We start from the raw sequence: 20,303 nt of genomic DNA, 5'->3' as shown, positions 1-20,303 counted from the left end.
ATTCACAATTTAATATCATGTACACTACAAACTTGAGTTTTCAATCTTTCATAGCATGTTAACAAAATTACTAGGAAAACTGGACTACCACAACCAAAGATGTTGCAGAATGTACAAAATCTTGACAGGGAGAGCCAAGATCAATGAGTGGTTTTGTTTAGGCAACAATTCTACCAAAAACATGGGAATAGAAGTAATTTAAAATGTTCAAGACATGCCGAATGTACGACTGACTCCAAATTGCCATTTGGTATGCTTTGTATTATAGGCTATAAAAATTACCCCATCTATGGAATGTCAAGCTGATATCCAACATAATCAAAGCCTCCCAAAGCCTCCCATATTCAATATCCCATTATTTTCTGGTAGTACCAAAAAATAAACAACCAGCAAATGATTTCACCTCTTAAAAAAAAAAAGCGTTTACTCCTAAAAAAATGGGATGAGATGGAATACTCTCCTTAAAAATGTTTCCAGGGCTACAAAAACTTGCATTTACAAAATAGTTGATAAAAATATTCCTCTGGATTGTACAAGAAGGGAGACAGGGACCACTGATAAGACATGGTGTATGATACTAATCAGACTTGGCTTCTTTCTCCTGCTTCACCTGAGGCTGGACTCGCCTTGTTTGTAGTTTCTTAGTTAGCCACTTCGGCCTGTTTTCGCTTTGATTTGCACTTTTTTGTCAGCAGATTTATCCTTTCCTGCCACCTTTTTTGGCTTTATTTCCACTTTTGCAGGAGTAGGTTTAGCAGACAACGTCCCTGACTTCCTCTTGGGTTCCTCCTTCACTGCTCCCTCAGAGGAGCTAACCTTCCTCTTGGGCATCATGGTGGTGGGGTGGGCCCGTGCTGGAGGCCTGCAGGCCACTGCTGAGAGCCTTCGCGAAGTTGGGCTGCTTGGCAGCTGGCGCTCCTCCTGCCACCCGCCGCCCGAGCTGCTGGGACCCACTAAGGGGGTGGTGGGAGAACTGAATCTGCTTTCCAGGCTTTTTATTGTGAGCATGCATTACTTTTAGAATCAAGGGGGAGAAATTATACCCACTTTTTTGGGGATGGGGGGAGAGGATAAAAAAGAGTAAAATTAAAAAAATAAAAATAAAAGTAAATGGTTGGTTTGAAAGTCATCTTTGTCCTCTTCCCACATCAGGAATTCTGCTGGGTTGTCGGAAAAGTCATGATGCATTTTTGCAACGAAAAACATAGAGAAAATACGTCATGACTTTTCTGACAACCCAATAGTTTGGGGATAAAACTATGGCCTGGTGGCTGGTTGCACCTCCTGCCTATCTCCCCTGCCCCCACGGCATGGTATTTTAACTGATGGGCTACGCTTGTCCTTTCTCTTCCTTTAATAATTGCACCTGATGTCCTTTGGAGGCACTTGACCAGATATAAGAGTCTGAGCACTGGGTGTGGGTACCCTGAGGCTTTTCTCAGATTCGGAGGGCAGGAAAGGCTGCTTGTGAACTGTCATCATTTTACCACCCCCTCAGGTCATAGGTGATCCTGTGCCCATGGTAGCTGCCTAATAACATCTGCATGAGTGACGGGCATATAACTGGAGCTAGCATGAAGGCCTGGTTGATTATTCTGGTTTGTCAGGGATAGTAGGTCTTGATGGTGAAAGGATTATGAGCCCCACTGTTAAATGGCAGGGCAGTGCCCAGAATTGTTCAGAGTAAAGTTGATCTAATAACAACAAGAATAACAGTTTACCTCATTTCTGGAATAAAAATAACATTGTAAAATTGACTTATAATTTGTAATTTTAAAATGAGATCTGGGCAGCCGGTTAGCTCAGGGCGCAGTGCTCATAACACCAAAGTTGCCGGTTCAATCCCCACATGGGGAACTGAGATGCACCCTCCACAACTAGATTGAAACAACTACTTGACTTGGAGCTGATGATTTCTGGAAAAACACAATGTTCCCCAATAAAAGTTAAAAAAAAAAATGAGATCATCGTAGTAGTTCTGTTCTTTGATAGAACTTAATGTTGCTTTTGAGTTGAAGACAGTAGGTGGCAGTGTCCCTCACACGAGAAAAACTTTGACGAGGAGGGAAACTTCATTTATAGACTCCCGAGGTGAGGACATGCTGCCCTTTTGTGTGACCATTAATTGGGCTAAGCTAGTCTTCAAAACAAAAACTTAAGCACCGACTCCTGTGTTTCCAAGGAGGAGAAGCCTGTTGTCATTTCTAATACTTTGTTACAAAGTGAAAATACAATTATGATTTTTAAAGTTTAAATTCCCTAGAGACACTTTCAGTGTACTTTTTTCTGCCAACATATGTCCACTGGCTGCCAACTTCCCTTCTATTTAAAAGGAGTAATAAGAAGACATGACAGTAATAAATATGTAGCATTGGGTGTAGAAGAATGTCCTTTTAAGAGTAGTAATTATGTCAATTCTGTGGCCATGAATATAGAGGTTGGTAAAAAGGAAAGGATTAAGAACAAAAGAAATGAATGAAATTTGGGGTTTTATGATCAGTCTAAGAGGGCCATGTGGCTTATAGTGTCACCTGAGAATCAAGACACCAGATGTTAAAAGTGAGCTGTAGTAAGATTTGCTGTCATTTGTCTTGTGTGAATTATCTAAGATAGGTATATGTGTCCTTTGTGACAAGAAGAAAAGGAAAACTATTTTTAGCAGAGGAGGAGAAATTACATATTTTTGTTTGCTTGTCTATTTTAATTATACTATAAATTATTTCTTGCATATAAGTGGATATGGTGTAAATGAAAGGTGTAATACCTCATGTTTTCAATGCTAGAAATATTTCAGCTTCTGTTCTTATTCTTCGATCTATGTCTGATAATATCACCAAGACCCTGAATTTGCCCACATTTAGGTCATACAGAGCCAAGTTTCCATGCTGGGTTCCAGAGTCGTCCTTGCCTCTGGAGATGCTAATCCTGGTATTGGACTCACCCACTCACCTTGGCATCCACTTTGCCCTTAACCAAGTCACATGACCTGTTTGACCCTCAGTTTCCAGGTTAAATTTGGTCTTACTGAAGTAACTTGTAGAGAGAGAGACTTTTAAATGAATGAAATGTGCGTATGAAAACATCTATCGTTGCTAGCTGGACACAAGATTGGCCTTTCTGTCTCTTAAGAGGATGGGGACTAAATCTTTTTTTCCTTTCCTTTATATCTTAAAGCACCTAGAAAAAAGGCTGGTACAGTGTACTAGCTTCCCTGGTACAAAGAAGATACTTATGAGACTTGTTGAATTAATGAGTAAATTTTGAACCTTTTTTCTTTCACAGGCCCTAACTTTGTTGAACAATTTTTGGGGGGCTGAATGGGAGGAAGTTACTTATAAGCTGCCAAAATTGGCCAGTTTCCCCCCCATATTTTATCTCATTAATTTTTTATCCAGCTTTTAAAAAAGCATCATTATGTATTTATAATAACAATTACACATAATAATTGTTATAAATATTGTAGGCTTCATGTTGTTACTGAACTGAATTCATGCCATTTAGAAATATCAGAACACAAATGCACCAGCATTGAATTAAAGGTATAATGTCACAGAGGTTTCAGCAGAGCAGGTTCCTGATGGAACTGGGAGGAGGAAGACAGTGTAAGAAAATATCAGCATACTCATACATCAGGGTCTTGATAAAAAGCTAATAATTTGTTAGCTTAAGGAAGACTTGGTTACATGTGTTATTACATGCAGGTGTTCATTATGCCTGGGTTCTTACTACTAAGTGTAAGGAATGGGAGGGAATGTTTACTCAGAAACACTAAGACTATAGTTATGATGTCCCTGACGGTAAATAGTTAAATTCTGTCAATGGAATATTTAAAAAAACAATCCCAGGTAATGAAGTTAATGATTTCAGTATTGCTTTCTCTTATAATACCTCTCCCTTACCTTGCATATTTATACATGTATTCCATTTATAGCCTTACCACGTGCCAGGTGCTGGGGCTCTGAAGTCACCACACGGCTCCTGCTTTTGAAGTGTTTTCAATCTAGTGGTAGAGACAGATGTCTAAAGAAACATAACAGTGTTGACAGCGCCAGTTACAAAGCTGTATAAGGCAGAGTTGGAACACAGAAAGGATGGGGATCTATTGGGGTGGGGGACGGTTGGTAAAGTCAGAATATTTGTCACCAGATGTGCCTTTTCTGCTACTTAACCAAAGAGAAAGTTACCGATTCTTGAGCTGTTGAAGCAGCCAGCTGTGACAGATTTATTGAGTGGCAGTCACCAGCATGGCACCCTCCTAAGGCATTTCCCCTTAAGCATGGAATTTAGAGCAGAACCTCTAAATAGAAAATTATTTCCCCATGCGTTTCTGGTTCCAAGGCGACTGACCTTGGCTGTACCTTTATCTTTGCATCCTCACTCTATCTGGTATGGTACTTTGTGTATTAGTGGTACTCATTAAATGTTTACAGTGAACGAAATTGAAGAAAATTCATATTGTGAAATAGCTTGAGGAGAATGTATTTACTCTATAAACATTTTTAATTTTGTATAAAGACTTCCCCTAGAATTAATGTAAATAGCAGCTCCCCGGAGTGTCATATAATTGTTTGTAAAAATTGTACTGATTCACCACGTCTCTGTAATTTATTCCAGAGTAAGTTATGCTCGCATAACTACTTTAGATTACTAACCTTTGTGATTAAAAGTTCACATTTTAACAGCAATCAGTATTGTTTTCATTGGTTGTGAGCCAACAATATGTGTGTTTCTAACAATTGATTTTGCTTAACTTTTTGTTTCAGAATTAAGACACTGAGGAAGGAAGCAGTCCAGAAATGGTTATTTAAAATTGATATTTTCCTTAGAAAGTAATATTGGTTAATACTTGGAGTAAACAATACTTTTTTTTAAAATTTTATGTAAAAAATAAAAAGTTTGGACAGAATGACTTTTTTTGAATGTCATATTTAAGTACCTCCCCCCTTTATACTATTCCTTTTGCATACAGCTCTAAGAATAAATAAACTTGTGATCTTTTCAGATACGGTTAAAAAACTACAGGACCAAAAACATGACATGGAAAGAGAAATCAAGACCCTGCACAGGAGACTTCGGGTAGGCTAAATCTTCATGTATTATCTCATTAGAAAACATAGTTTTCTGAAAGTTGAGTATAGGGTAGTCATTGAGCATGTTATCCTTCAGGTAAAGCTCCTGATATAGTTATAATATTGACCCCACTGGGCTTTGGGCAGAAAGCAAATGTCATCATTTCAAATTGGGACTGGTGCTAGATTCTAGATAGAAGAAGGTACTGGTAATTTATGAGGTAATTTTAGAAAGATGGATTTAAGAAGCAAGTGTTATACTTGGGAAAGAAAGTTTATTAGCTCTTGATTATAAAGCATTCCAAGCCTAAGCTGTTTTCATAGGCGTTTTCTGGCTTCAGTGGATTTGATCAGCTTGCTAACAGCAGTGCCTCTCTGATGCACTGGGTGGGGAAACTAATCTCATGGTCTGGATCATGCCTCAGTTGCTCAGACTGCCTTCGCTGTGTCAGAACATTGCTTTGGGGTGGCAGGCACTGGGCTTGGATGTGGGCAGCTGTGTCTGGGGAGGAGCTGATTCCCTGAGGAGGCTTCCCCACCCAGCCACACCCGTATCCTCTGTGGCTGTGGGAAGCAGTGGACCGTACAGTTCCTTAGCTCCTCTTTGTCTCTTTATGATTTTGTCTGCATAGATTAAGTTTAGTGTTTATCTTCTGGTTTCCTCTTCCTTTTCCTTTACTTTTGATTTTTTTTTTCCTGTTAGTTTTTGATGTCAGGATATTTATAGTGTTTCACTATAAGATCTTTCATTATGGTTTACACACCATTTATCTACCTTCTTGAACTTTTCAGAGGTAAAGTGCTATAAATTTTGGATGATGTGTTTATTTTCGTAAGACTTACTTTGAAACTTGCATGAGGATGGGAGGCTTGACATTGCCATCATTAATATTTATTGAGCACTCCGAGTGCTCGATGCCTCAGTAGACAAATAGCTAGAAAACCTTTTCCTCACTGAGAACAAGTTCAATAATATGAATTGCATTACCTGTTAGCTTTAGGTAACGGCAGTTCTCTGGGGTCTAAAAGAAATTTATCATACTTTGGAACAGTGCATTTCAGAAACCTAATCATAAGCACATTTTATTGTTTTTAAATAGATCTTTATTGCTCTCTTTTGGAAATAAAAATTTAGTTTTTTAATATAGGAAGAATCTGCGGAATGGCGGCAGTTTCAAGCTGATCTCCAGACTGCAGTAGTCATTGCAAATGATATTAAATCTGAAGCCCAAGAGGAAATTGGTGATCTGAAGCGCCGGTTACATGAGGCTCAAGAAAAAAATGAGAAACTCACAAAAGAATTGGAGGAAATAAAGTCACGCAAGTATGTTTTGAGAATCCAGTAGTGCACATATGTTTCAAAAGAGAACACTTAAATCCCAGTTTCATCATGTGCTATTATGGAAAGAACGTGGGATCTGACACTGGTATGACTTGAGTTTGGACTAGTGGAAGTTACTCAGCTTGGCTTCATTTTATGACACTTGTGAAATAGCGCAGTCTATATGGATCTTTCAGAGTTGTCGGTAGAATCCATAATCCACGTCTCTGGAGGGGCCCATTATGGAGCGATCCCTGGCACAGGATACATTATGGTTCTCTCCTTTCCTCTATCCCCACATTCCAGCCCTGTGGCGTTTCTTTAAATTATAGCCTCCTGATTAAGGATGTGGACTCTGAAGGCAGACAGACTTGGCTCCCGTGTAGCTCTGCCTCTTACTAGCTGTGTGATCTTGGTCAAGACCCTCAGTTTGTTCATCTTTAAAGTGGAGATAATACTACTTGCTTTACAGTATTGTAAGGCTTGGATGAGACATGCCTACACAGCACTGAGGGCTATGATGAATATACTTTAGCTACTATTATTAGAGACCCAAATAAAGAATGCAAAGTGAATTTCTTCATTTCATTCATTTGAGGAGTTTTCACTTGGATTATGCTTATAAGCATATAATCTCCACAGTAGTATTTTTTCCCATCTAACAGAGAGATCATTGGAAACCCATAAAAAGTATTAGATGAGATGACATTTGTGATGAGTTCCTCAATGAGTGGGGGAGAGTAGTTTTTGTGTTTGAGGTTATTATTAAGAATTTGATTATTCATTTCTTTGGGTAATTCTTAAGTAGACATAGGAAAAAAATTTGGAAAAATATTTAACAGCGTATCTTGGAAAAGCTATCACATTTTATTGTCGCCTAGCTCTAGTGTATGGCCGCGTGGGCAGAATCGCTCAACCATTTTTGTTTGACCTCCTTAGGTAGATCATGGAATGAGCCAGAAGGTTATTGTTTCTCCGCTGGTATAAAACTCGTGTAATATTACCTTTTTTTCTGTTACTATTAAATGAATTGTGTATCAGAAATGCTCTATTCTAAAGTTAACCTGAATGACTGAAATTCTACTCTTAAAGAATCATTCCATTGAATCCTGAAAGCTTGTCAGTATTTGAGACACACATTTAAAGGAAGTATGTTCTGAAAGAATTATCTTGTAGAGCAGCAGTTCTCTGAGTGAGGCCTGTGAGGTCCAGCTATTTTCATAATAGTACTGACATGTTGTTTGCCCTTTTCACTGTGTTGACTTCTGCATAGATAGTGAAAAGCAAATGTAAACTGTTGATGAATCAAGGCCTTGGCACCAAATTATATTCATAGTCATTATATTCTTTACCACCACAACACTCACATTTTTAAAAAATGCAGGTTTTACTTAAAGATATCCATGATGAAGCAGTAAATTATTAATATGACTAAATTTTGGTCCTTGAGTATATTCTTTTTAATATTCTGTGTGACGAAATGGAAAGTGCGCATAAAGCACTTCTGCATATACCCAAGTATGAGGTTGTTTGGAGAAAAGCACGGTGTGATTGTTCTGGTTTGAGCTGTTTTCTTTTTTTCCTTTTTACTTGAGATTGACTGACAGATTAACTATGGATATTCAGACTTTGGTATTCGGTGGATATTTCTTGAAAATGATTAAGAGAGCTGTCAGTTTACGGAAAACAACTGACAATATTTGGTGCCAGTGGTAAAGTGTGGGCTTTCAAGTGAATGGTAGGATTTTGGAAAACTTGTATCTGTCATTTCGAGCTTGGCAGCTTTACATGTTTACAGAGTTTCCTGATGAGATCATTGGTGATACTAACAAATGTGACTTTTAAAAAATAAATTGTATAATGACAGGCGTCAACATTTGGAAAATCCATGTAACTCAGTGAACCATTATTTTCCGTATGACCAATGCATGATGTTACACAATCATGTATGGGTAAAAGAGCCGTTCAAAGTACAAGGTAGACCAGGGGATTTTAATGGACAGAGTAGAAAAGTTCATTTATACATAAGGTTTCAGTTTCCACACTGCAACTAACTTTTTTTTTTTTTTTTGTAACTTTTGAGTAACTACCACTTGTTGCGTGTTGGTGTATTATCAAGGAAGACTAGTCATAGTTATCTAAAAGCCACAATTATCTAGTTTAATATCATTAAAATTTTCTTCCCTTTTCCAACTACATATCTGTGTAAGGCCTGCTTTTTTTCATATTGCAATGGATTGAATACAGAAGAAATGAGAACCTAGCAATGTTTTATGAAGCCAGATATTAAAGAGATAAGCAAAAATGTAAAAATACTGCTGTTTTTATCAGTATTTTATGGTTTTTGAAAATAGTCATTTTTCACAAAGTCGAGTTTATTTTTATTTTTAGATGAATTAAATATTCTAAATATTTCTTAGTTTTAATTTCTAATATGGTAAATGTCAATAGATATAAAGAAAAGGTTTTTGAGATCCTCAGTAATTTTTAAGAGTGGAAAGGGGCTCTAAAGACCAAAAAGTTTGATAATGACTTATGTATATTCTTTATTAAAATTTCTAAGCATGAGACTCTCTGGTATATCTTGAGGCAAAAAACACAGAGTTGCTAAATGGCCACCAAAGACAAATTTTCCTAAGGACTGGCTTAATTTTTGTCCACCCATAAACTTACTTGATAGTTATATGACATGTAGAAACTGCAGCTGAAATATCCCAGATGAAAACTTTTGTGTTAAGCTCAGTGAATTAGAGCTGGCAAGAAATGAAGTGGAATTGATTTTTTAGATGATTCATGATCCATCACACTCAGCATCTAGGTGACTCATGTTACTAATATGGGCCCAGTCTTTTTTTTTTCCCCCCCCCTTTGTAGAATTTCTATTTGGAGACTATAGAAGTTTTTTTATTTTTGTTTTTCTTAATTTAATTTAAAAGCATGGGCTTTGATTTCATTTCTTTGTATTTCCATGTCTACTCATGGCATCTTAGATAGAGTCAGTGTAGATTATCCATATGTACTGGTGAATTCCCAGACTCTCCTGAGAGGGGCTGGGCCTTCTCAGCAGCCCAGAACCTTGGGAGCCCCAGTTCCGAGTCAGGATCTTGGCCCGTCGGCCTCCCATGTTACTGCAAATTGATTACTGATGTCCTCACCTTACACTTACTCAGATGAAAATGGAAACTGATGGTTACTTAACCTACTTAGGATAACCTGATATAAAAATTTTAATATCATTTCTTGGAATTTACCAAGCAAATGAGAATATTAGACCAGGTAATTTACTCAGCTCAACTGATACGATTTTTTATTTTAAACTGATACTTTTTTGTGCTTTTCAGTTGGGAGGGGGAAATGTGTGTTATCTGGTATATGTAAAAAATGCCCTGATTTCAATATCGTTTTCAGGCAAGAGGAGGAGCGAGGCCGGGTGTATAACTACATGAATGCTGTCGAGAGGGATTTGGCAGCCTTAAGGCAAGGGATGGGGCTGAGTAGAAGGTCCTCCACGTCCTCTGAACCAACCCCCACAGTAAAAACCCTCATCAAGTCCTTCGACAGTGCATCTCAAGGTAATTTTCTTATATTGGGTTGTCAGGAAAGTCATGACTCATTTTTGCATTGAAAAACAGAAAAATATGTCATGACTTCCCAACGACTCAATACATCGTGGTAGGGGCAGGCAGTCGTATTCACTTACCCTTTGTTCTCTGGTCTAGTTTGATGCTGTTCACTGTCTTACTTAACTCTCTGAGTCTCATTAAATTTCACATAGTATTAATGAGTTAGTCTTACTATACAGTGAATTTTAACAGGAGATTTGGGATCTATTTAGCGTCAGAGATCTTGATCTCAAACTTGTGCCTTACCCCATGCAGAGATGTGTTTTCACATATGCCTGTGACTTTGAGTACCTTCTCTATGCCTAAGAACTTTCAGCTGTATGCCTTCAGCCTTTTTCCTTCCTCTGAACTTTTTCAGGCCTATATATTCAAATGCCTACTTGACATTGACACTCAAGTGTCTCCTAGACATTATGTCCAAAACCAAATCTGTAAATGACAGCACTGTTCCACCCAGCTATTTACACGTAAGCCAGAAATCTAGGAATCTTCCTTCTTCCTTAAATCTGTCTTTCTCATCCCCATATCTAATCCATTAGCAAGATCTCTTGAGCCAGCGTCCAACATGCACGCCTTGTCTCTGTCTACTTCTGTCCATCTCTAGTGGCACAATCAACTGCTAGTTCAACCACCATCAACTATTAATTTCAGTAACCTCCTAATTAGTCTCTTCATTTCATTTCATGATAGAAAGGTCTTTTCTTGCCTAAAATCATTTACTTGCCTTATTATAGTTAGAATGAAAGTCAGACTCCAGATGCTCACATGGCCTGGCCCTGCCTTCCTCTTACCACCGTCGAACCACTCTTCCTCTGCCCTGTACACCCCAGCTCCACTGCACTGCTGGGCCTGCAAGAGAACCTGGAAGCATGTCCTCCCACCTTCAAATGACTGACTGCCTTTCATCTCTCTAATCTCAGCTCTGGGAACAGGAAAGGATGTCCTTTTTAAAAATGACTAATTATAATATGTCCTAAAGCTTAAATTTTCATCTAGAAATTCTTTAAGCTGCACAATAGGCTTTATTCTAATTCACTCTGATAAGAGTAGAATTTCTAGAATCTATATTCTGTCATTATACACAAATCAGTTTTCTTTGACTAAAAATCAGAGCAAAAGTTACTTGTATACTCACACACACTGTTGCCATAGGCATTTTGGAGTACAGCGAGGCAGTATATCTTCCAATTTAAAATGCCATGTTCACAGACTCCAATGTTCTTATACATGATACTGGCACAAGTGTGTAAAGATAGATACATATATAAAGTTTTCAGTATAGTGTTTGAGAAAATGTAAAACCTGGAAATTACTTAAATGCCCATTGAAAGGGTTAAGCTAGTTATGACCCATTAATACAGTAGAAAACTATGCATCTTTAACAAAGATGAGGCAGTTCTTGAAGCACCGATGTTAAAATATGTCTGCAACCCTGTACAGCAAGTTGCACACCAGTATTACATAGTGTGATCTCATTTTGTTTTTTAAAGTACACAGATATTTTCATTGAAAGTGCAAAAAAGATGCACTCAGAACTGCTGTTAGTGGCTACCTCTGTATAATATGATGGGGTAAGATGAACAAGGACTTTAAAAATGTATATGCTTCTAAAATAAAATAATAATGGAATGTCTACACTAGACTAAAATCGTGCAGTTATTTAAAGTATTAATAAAATGGGTTTGAATGCAAAAAGATAATCTTCTATAGTGATCTTTTTTTTAAAAAACCACAATATTTTATAATAAAATACATCTAAATGACCCAGAAATTCCATTCCTACTTATCTGTGCAAAAGAAGTGAACATAAATATTCAGATAAATACTTGTACACGAGTGTTTATAGCAGCAGTATTTACAATAGCCAAATGTGGAAATAACTGAAATACAGTTAGTGAACCTCCGCTACGTACCAGGTTCTCACCTGATGTAGTTACGGATATAGTCCTCTTGAATTTTCTTATACTTGGATTTCATTGATTTATGGAGCACTTTAACCTTAAATTACCTAATTAACAAAAATGAAATGACTGGAATAACCAGGGTTGGAAATAAACACATCAGAGAACAAACAGCCCACCTGGTGGCAGGAGAAGCACAGGCCCTTGGGCAGGCATGGCTGTGAGTGTTCAGGGCATCAGTCAGGACAGTTTCCAGGGAAGCTGAGCATTGGTTAACCGGGTAAGCCCTTAAGGGGAGACCAGTTACGAAGGCTTCCACTGTGCCATCATGCATTCATTATGTACTTGTTTGTTGTTTTTCTAGTACCAAACCCTACTGCAGCTGCAATTCCTCGAACGCCTCTGAGTCCAAGTCCTATGAAAACACCCCCTGCGGCAGCTGTCTCTCCTATGCAGGTAAGTGCCTGTGGCCTGGGAGGTCTTGGAGCCTCCTCAGCACATGAAAGGTAGTCCTCTTCAGAGTCATTCTCACTTATGTCAGGGGGGCAAGTGACGACTGCATGAGAGATATAGTTGGGATTTTTTTCCTAAAATACTGTAAATATCCTTAATTGAGTTGTTATGTAAATGTCAATTGTGTTATTCTGAAAACCTCTAATAATAGTGATAGCTAACAATTATTGAGCACATACTGTGTGTTCTACACTGTTCCAAATGCTTCATGACGTTAACTCATCTAATCCTCACAACAACTCTGTTGGGTATTAGGTACTGTTCTTATCCCTAGTTTTCTCATGTAGGGTTCGAAACAGGCCCAGAAGGGTAAACAACTCACTGAAGGGCATACAATTAAGAAGTGATAGAGCTGGGAGTCGAACCCGGGTAGTGTGGCTCTAGAGACCATGCTTTTAACCAGTATACTAAGATACCTCTCTAAGTAGAGTATGTAGTTAGCATGCCTCATCCTCTGCTGCATAGCACATCACTTCAAAACTTAGTGGCTTAAAACAGCAATTTATTATTTTTCACATTTCTCTGGGTTGACTAGGCAGTTCTTTGCTGGCTTTGCATGTGCTCATTCCAGCAGCAGCACTTAGCCAGAGGGTGGGCTGGGGCCTGGGCTCAGCGGGGATAGCAGGATCGCCCTCTCCATGTGGTCTTTCCTCTCAGACTCCTTCACTGCCAGAGAGTGAGAGTGGAACTTAGCAAAGTCTGTGAAGACCTAGGCTTGGAATTTGGACTGTCACTTCTCTCCCATTCTTTTGGTCTAAGGAAGTCATAAGGCCAGCCCAGATTCAGAGTGGTAGGGTCTGCACAAGGCAAGAATTCAGAGGAGAGTGATTCTTGGTGGGCCATTTTGCAGCAGTCTAGCACAGGGGTGTTGCTGATCCATTCCAAACAAGTTTCAGAAGGTGCGCTGCCTTCTCTGGAAGTGCAGACCAGGAGCAGGGCAAGTGCTTGTTGCTCTGTAGTGCTCAAGAGGTGCTCTCATTAGGCCCTTGCTTGAAAGCCACTTTTGGAAAGTGGCTGAGGTGGAGTTTTTCCACATAGGTGAGAGTAGTCAAAGGAAAAATGGCCTAAGACCTATTACCCTGTGATATAGGGTAGCATTGGCTGCACCCCTTGTCTAAAACAATAGGGTTTGGGAGCATTTTCTTTCAGTGGGGGCTTTTGCTTGTTTAACTGCTGGCCATGTATTTTGTGGGTAAACGTTTTAACATTTTCTTTTGTAAAGTTTAAGGTTAAAATGTGCTCCCTCTTCATTTGTAATGTTGCAGGTTAGTGACTTTTCATTTACATTTATGTAGAAGATGTTATACTCTCAAAAGGTAGGCAAGAGGAATTCCATATTTCATCTATAATGAGTTTTTTATATGCTGTGTTAATCAAACATTTTCTAAAGACCTGAAGATATAAATAAAAGCAAAGTAAAGTTGCAAAATATAATAAACTGAGGGTTAGTTGAATTTTAATGTACAGGGTATCACTTTGAAAATCTTTGTAAAGATAAGAGATGAAAAAGCTCATTTCTCTAGCTTGATAAAAAACTAATTACAAGCCACATTCAGTAGCTTTTTAGTACTCTATTAGTTAGCACGGTGCTTCTCAAACCTAATTGTGCGTGAAAATCATGTGGAGAGGTTTTAAGCATGTAGATTTCCAGGCTTTATCCCAGTGAATGAGAATCTCTGGGGAATAGGACCCAAATTGGGATTGTTAGTTTTTCAAAACTCCCTGGGCAAAAATCCTGCTTCTGGCTATGAAGGAGTAAAGGGCTGGGTTATTCTGCCACCATAGGCAACTAAAAAGCTGGACAAAATATAGGAAGCAATTATAGTCAGACTGTACAACAGGCAGTGCAAGACTGATCCATAAATAAAAGTTTAGAAATAAATTAACTCATACTATGGCCCATGCTTTTCCTGTGGTGTAGGGAGGATGCGCCCAGATGGAGCAGGGAAGGGGAAACCAATTGGACCTGAGGAGACACTGATCAGTGTTCAGGGAGAATGAGAGTGCTAGAATTTGTGGGCAGAATACCTGGCAGGAAGGGAGCTGTGCAGAACAGGGGTTCTAGAACTATGCAGAGGTATCCCTTTGAGTCTTTGCCTGAATGCCAGTCTACACATGTGTAGGGCGCAAGGCTGGGCAAGAACTATTCAGAACAGTTACCAGGGAGCTGCCAGACAAACGCTTCCCACAGTTCACATAGGGCAGTTAATCATTTGAAAACCCACCAGCCACTGTAGTAAACCTCTTCGAATACTTAGAACATTCATTAGAGTCCCCCAAGGGCCACTACATAAAGTAGAATCAAATAGCCCTGGTATAAACACTGTTTTAGACCTATCCTAAATGACCTTAAAAGTAAACCTCAAAAGGATGGAGGAGATCGATCCATAAGTAACTAGTGAGCAGCCCCTGAAGTGCTTCCTCGTGACCTGTGCCTCCTGGTAGTCATGCTTTATGTAATCTTCTCCTCGAGAGTGTTGGCTAGACTTCATGACTTATTTCTGATGAATAGAATACAGCTGAAGTGATGGGATGTCATTTACAAGATAAGGTTATGAGAATATTCTGTCTTGAATACTCCTTGCTATCTCTTAGATCTAGTCACTCCAGTGAACAGTTAGAAATTGAAATACCAGTAAATTTAATAAAATATTGTACAAGACGTATACAATGAAAGCTATGTAAAATATTGCTGAGAGAAATTAAAGAATCAATAAATGGAAAGATACATCATACTCCTGGACTAGAAGACTTAATATTGTTACTGTCTTGCAGTTTTCCCTCACATTGATCTGTAAATTCAACACAACCCAGTTGCAATCCCAGCTTGTAGAAACTGATAATATAATTTTAAATTTATATGGAAATTCAAAGGACCCTGACTATCCAAAGCATCCAGGAGAAAAAAAAAAAAAAATTTGGAGGACTCACTCTACCTGATTTTAGCATTTAGAGTAATCAAGACAGTGTGGTACTGACATAAATTTAAATGTAGACATTCGATCAGTAGAATAGATAGAAATCCAGAAATAGGTCAGTTGATTTTCAACAAAGGTGCCAAGGTAATTCAATGGAAGAGGTGTAGCCTTTTCAACAAAGGATTCTGGAACAACTAGCTATCCATGTGGAAAAAAACCCAAAAAACCAAAACCTTTCCCTCATATCATTTATAAAAATCAAAATTGACTGTAGACCTAAATGTAAGAGCTAAAACTAAAACTCCTAGATGAAAATATTAGAGAAAATCTTCATGACGTTCAAGGAGGCAAAGATTTTTTATTCAGGACACAAGAAAGAATGAGTCATACAAAAATTGATAAATTAGGCATCAAAATTTAAAACGTACCTGAAAGACGTTGAGAAAATGAAAAGACAAGGTACAGACTGGAGAGAATACATTCGCAATACATTTATCTATCAAAGGACTTGTATTCAAAGAAGACTTGTTTATGTTCTTAGTTGAAGACAACCTAGTAAATAATAAACAAGATTCAAAAAGTCCCTTCCTAATAGAAGATATACAGATGGCCAAGAAAAGGTGCTCAACGTCATTAGTCATTGGGGAAATGAAAAATAAATCCACAGTGAGATCCCACTACACATCCTATAGGATGGTGAAAGTTGAAAGACAATGCCAAGTGTTGGTAAGGATGTGGAGAATCTGAACGTCTCGCACATTTCTGCTGGGAATATGAAATGTGTAGTTAGAAGTTACTAGATAAAAAAGGGCAGGAGAGGGTCGGCTGAGTGGCTCAGTTTGGTTAAGAATGCGATCTCTGAGCAACAGGGTCACCAGTTCGATTCCCACATGGGCTAGTAAGCTGCACCCGAGCTGAGCTGTCGCTGAGCTGGTGAGAGCGTGTGCTCTTAGCAGCGGTTTGCCAGTTCAACACCCACATGGGATGGTGGGCTGCGTCCCTGCAACTAAAATTGAACACGGCATCTTGAGCTGAGCAGCCAGGAGCTGCTGATGGGCAGCCAGATGACTCGGTGTGCAACAAGGTTGCCGGTTCAACTCCCGCATGGGATGGTGGACTATACCCCCCTGCAACTAGATTGAAAGCGTCGACTGGACTTGGAGCTGAGCTGTGCCCTCCACAACTAAGATCGAAGGACAACAACTTGACTTGGAGCTGATGGGTCCTGGGAAAACATAATGTTCCCCTCCCCCATTTCCCCAACACTGTTACCCTCCCCAATTCCCCAATAAAAATCTTAAAAAACACAGGGGTGGAGGGGGAGGGCTGGAGAAAAGCTAAGGGAATAACCTGAGAAAAAGCACAGACAGTAAACAGCATAGTCTGTGTGGAAATAAGCAATTTGGTGGTGTTTGAGCATGATGTAGAGGAGGCAGGAGATGCAGATAAAGAACTGAGAGGTTTTAAGTATTGGGTGCATACTTCTGGCTGCGTGCACCCAGACTGAATGGAGGAGGCTGTTGACAAAGCCTTTGCATAGTGCTGAGTTAAGATGAAGGTTGTACTGGGGCAGTTGTAGGAGAGTGAGAGAGTAGGTGACAGAATTGAGATATATTTTGAACCAGGGCATGAATTGAATGGCCAATAAAAGTACAATAGGAGAGGCCGGCTGAGTGGCTCAGTTGGTTAAGAGCTCGCGCAAGAGTACAAGCTCTGAGCAACAGTGGTTTGATGCTCAGCCCGCACTGAGTTGCCGCTGAGCTGCCAACAGGTGGCAGGATGGCTCAGCTAAAATAAATAAATAAATAAATAAAAGTACAATAGGAGCATTTGCTAATTGATATATTTTAAAGAATTCTCTGTAAACAAAATAATGAGATTATACTCAGAATACCAGTGGTTGCCAGGGGTCAGTGATGTGAGGTCAGGGAGGGGAGGGAAGGTGTAACTGTAAAAAGGCCACAGGAGGGATCCTTGTGGTGATAGAAACATTCTGTATCTTGTCTCTATTATTGTCCATATCCTGGTTGTGATATTACACTATAGATTGACAAGATGTTATCTCTGGGGAAAACTTGAGTAAAGAGCACATAGGATCTTTCTTTATTAATTTTAAAAATAGTATATTGGTCACATTTTATGTGGGGGTGGGAGGGATTTTCAGCCTTAATATAACAGTATGGAAGGAATTATGCAAGTTCATAACTAAATATTTACTCTCTGCAACTTTCTCTGTGAGTCCCAGCTGCTCCAGATTTAACCTAACTTAGACACTGTTTATTTTATGATTTCAGAGACATTCTATAAGTGGACCAATCTCTACATCCAAACCCCTGACCACCCTGTCAGATAAGAGACCAAACTATGGGGAAATTCCTGTTCAAGGTATATCTCATATGTTGCAATATTTCACTTTTGTTAATTTTTTTATTCTGACTTTTTTTGGCTAACTAAACTGTTATTTTCTTTGTTCTTGACATTATTGTAACCAGTCTGGTATACATCTTTATCAAAAGTTTACTAATCATATGTATTAATTACAAATGGGAGATTAGTTATTAACAAGTGCATGTTGGAAGACAACTCATAACATCATGATAGGTAATAAGAGAGTACACACCATTTCTAGGCACTGTTTTTCATAGTTCTTCGTGGGGTACATATTGTTAGCCCCATTTTACAGATACTAAATGTTAGGCTTCAAAAAGTTGAATATATTAACACAGGTTAACATAGTTAATGAACAGTAGACCTGGGCAGCTTGACTCCAAAGCCCATTTAAAAAATCTCTGTACTCTATCTTGTTGGTCATAAGAAGAAACTGAGCCACCAGAAGATGAAGTCCAGCGGTTCTTCTCTGCACTTGAGAAGGGTCTTGCCCATTTTCCCATAGCTCCATATGGAAGAGCTAGCACCCAAACCCAAGCCTCCTCTCCCCTGAGGTCAGGGTTCCTTCTCTTACCCACTCTGCCTTCTTATGTGTGCTGCTGAAGTGCATTGGAAAAATGGTTGTGACATTCGCATGGTGCTGTGAAAGGCAGCAATTCATTGGGGTAGATGTGGGGATGCTAAGTAGGTGTGCACGTCGCTCAGGAGACTGGGGCTCCTCTTAACTGATACAGGCCAGTTACCTCAACTTTGTGCATTCTCTCGGTTGTAGAAGTTAGGTGTTAGGCTCTACAGGTGAGACTACAAGGTTTCGGCAGGTGTGGGGAAGAAATAAGCAGATTTATTTCCCTTATTCCATTAAAGAACCTAGAGGATGGGCTCCATGTACCACCGTGCAGGAAGAGTTGAGTTTGGCAGTGAAACTGGCCCTACACCTGCCAGTCTTGAGTGTTCAGATTAGCTGGTTGTACACACATTGGACAGTGGAAGATGGCACTGCTGCTGCTTTCCCTGCACCAAGACCTGCATTCTGTCCCTACCCCTTGGCGTGTGGCTTGTTTGTCAATTATGACCTGAGGTCTTTTCTCCCCTTAGAAGGTCCTCTTGCTACGGGAACACATAGTAGAAGGTTTAAAGGCTCTCTTTACATCTTAACCTTGTTCCCACCCTTACCTCCCAGATGGATCGTTAAGGATTATGTATGTGTATGGTGCTTAGATCGTCGGCTTCATATGTCCTGGCTGTTGACCTCTTTGATGCTATTTTCTTGTCTGTACATTAGGAATAATCATGAATACCTAGCTCATGGGATTCTTAAACCCCTCTCTTCCCAGGCTCTCCTAAACCCCAGGCTTTCACCTTTACCATTCCATCAAGCTGCTTTCATCGAGGTTAACCCAGTCAGCTCTCAGCCCTAATCTGCTGTGAACTGTCAGCAGCATTTGGCCTGGTGAGGTGCTCCCTCTTCCAGGATGTTCTTTTTGGTTTTCATGATGCCACACTCTTGCATCTTCTCCTCCCTCTGTGGCTGCTGCTCTGTCCCCTGTGCTCGCCCCCCCTCCCTGACCAGTAAGTGGCGGCATTCCCCAGAGCGCAGTCCCTAGGCCTGTCTTCTCTCTGTCTGTGCTCACTCTGTGACTGTGTCCTGTCTCATGGCTTTAGCTACGATTTTTATTCTGAGGACCGCCAAATTTATATCTCCAGCCTGTTCCTCTTCTCTGGACTCTAGAGTTATATCTCCAATTGCCTATTTGACATCACCGTATTCATGTTGAATACTCTCCAACTGAGGTTGTCCAGGACAAGATTCCCACATTTCTCAAACTTGTTCAGCCTGTAATCTGTCTTCTGTACCTCAGTTAATGGTAGTTTCCTCCTCCAGAAACTTTGGAATCATCCTTAACTCCCTTTTTTTATCTTAGACCCCATATCTGAGACCTGCTCAGTTCTTTAGGAAACCCGTTGGCTCTACTTTTGAAACACCTGGAATAAGAGCATTGTTCTTCCCCCTATTACCACCTCCTTAGTCAAAGCCACCACCATCTCTCACCTGGATTCTGGCAAAAGATTCCTAACCCCCCTTCCAGCCTATTCTTAACTCTACAGTCAGTGTTGTCTTGAAAATATAAATTGAAACATGTCACTGTACTCAGAACACTCTACGGTCTCCCATTTCGTTCAGAAGAAAAGCTAGAGTTCTCTTAGTGGCCTCCGATCCTCCCAGCCTGGCCTCAGTTGCCTCTTTGGCCTCGTCACCTTCCTTTCTCGGTCCTGTGGCACTCAGGCACTCTCCTGACTTAGCAGCCTTGTACTGGCCCTTCCTCTTCTGGAATACTTGTCTAGGAGGAGGGATTACTCCTCCAAGGCTTCACTCAAAATTTATCTCAGTGAGGGCCTTCTCCCCTTTTGACTGCTACCCTCCAGACTCATCTTGATTGGCTCACAGCAGGGCACGGTTTACCAGGGAAAGCCAGCACCAGCAGTGTTCCCTGAACTTACCTGTTGATAAGACTTAACTTGAGGGGTGACTGGTTAGCTCAGTTGGTTAGAGCCTGGTGCTGATAACACCA

The 20,303-nt window shown here is 39.8% G+C and overlaps 1 protein-coding gene across 4 annotated transcripts in view; it reads left to right on the top strand.

Annotated features, from left to right (window-relative positions):
- The window catches only part of SPECC1L (sperm antigen with calponin homology and coiled-coil domains 1 like), a 141,946-nt gene that overhangs the window by 55,728 nt on the left and 65,915 nt on the right, over positions 1-20,303 (top strand). For all 4 annotated transcript variants that reach the window (XM_019665406.1, XM_019665409.1, XM_019665407.1 and 1 more), the window contains exons 6-10: positions 5,003-5,076; positions 6,218-6,393; positions 9,799-9,962; positions 12,279-12,370; positions 17,640-17,730. In XM_019665406.1, the coding sequence (XP_019520951.1) occupies positions 5,003-5,076; positions 6,218-6,393; positions 9,799-9,962; positions 12,279-12,370; positions 17,640-17,730 (597 nt within the window). The remainder of the gene's footprint in view (positions 1-5,002; positions 5,077-6,217; positions 6,394-9,798; positions 9,963-12,278; positions 12,371-17,639; positions 17,731-20,303) is intronic.

The sequence above is a fragment of the Hipposideros armiger genome, unplaced genomic scaffold (assembly GCF_001890085.2).
Source record: "Hipposideros armiger isolate ML-2016 unplaced genomic scaffold, ASM189008v1 scaffold_443, whole genome shotgun sequence".
Lineage (NCBI taxonomy): Eukaryota > Metazoa > Chordata > Mammalia > Chiroptera > Hipposideridae > Hipposideros > Hipposideros armiger.
This window is presented reverse-complemented; position numbering and strand designations above follow the sequence as displayed.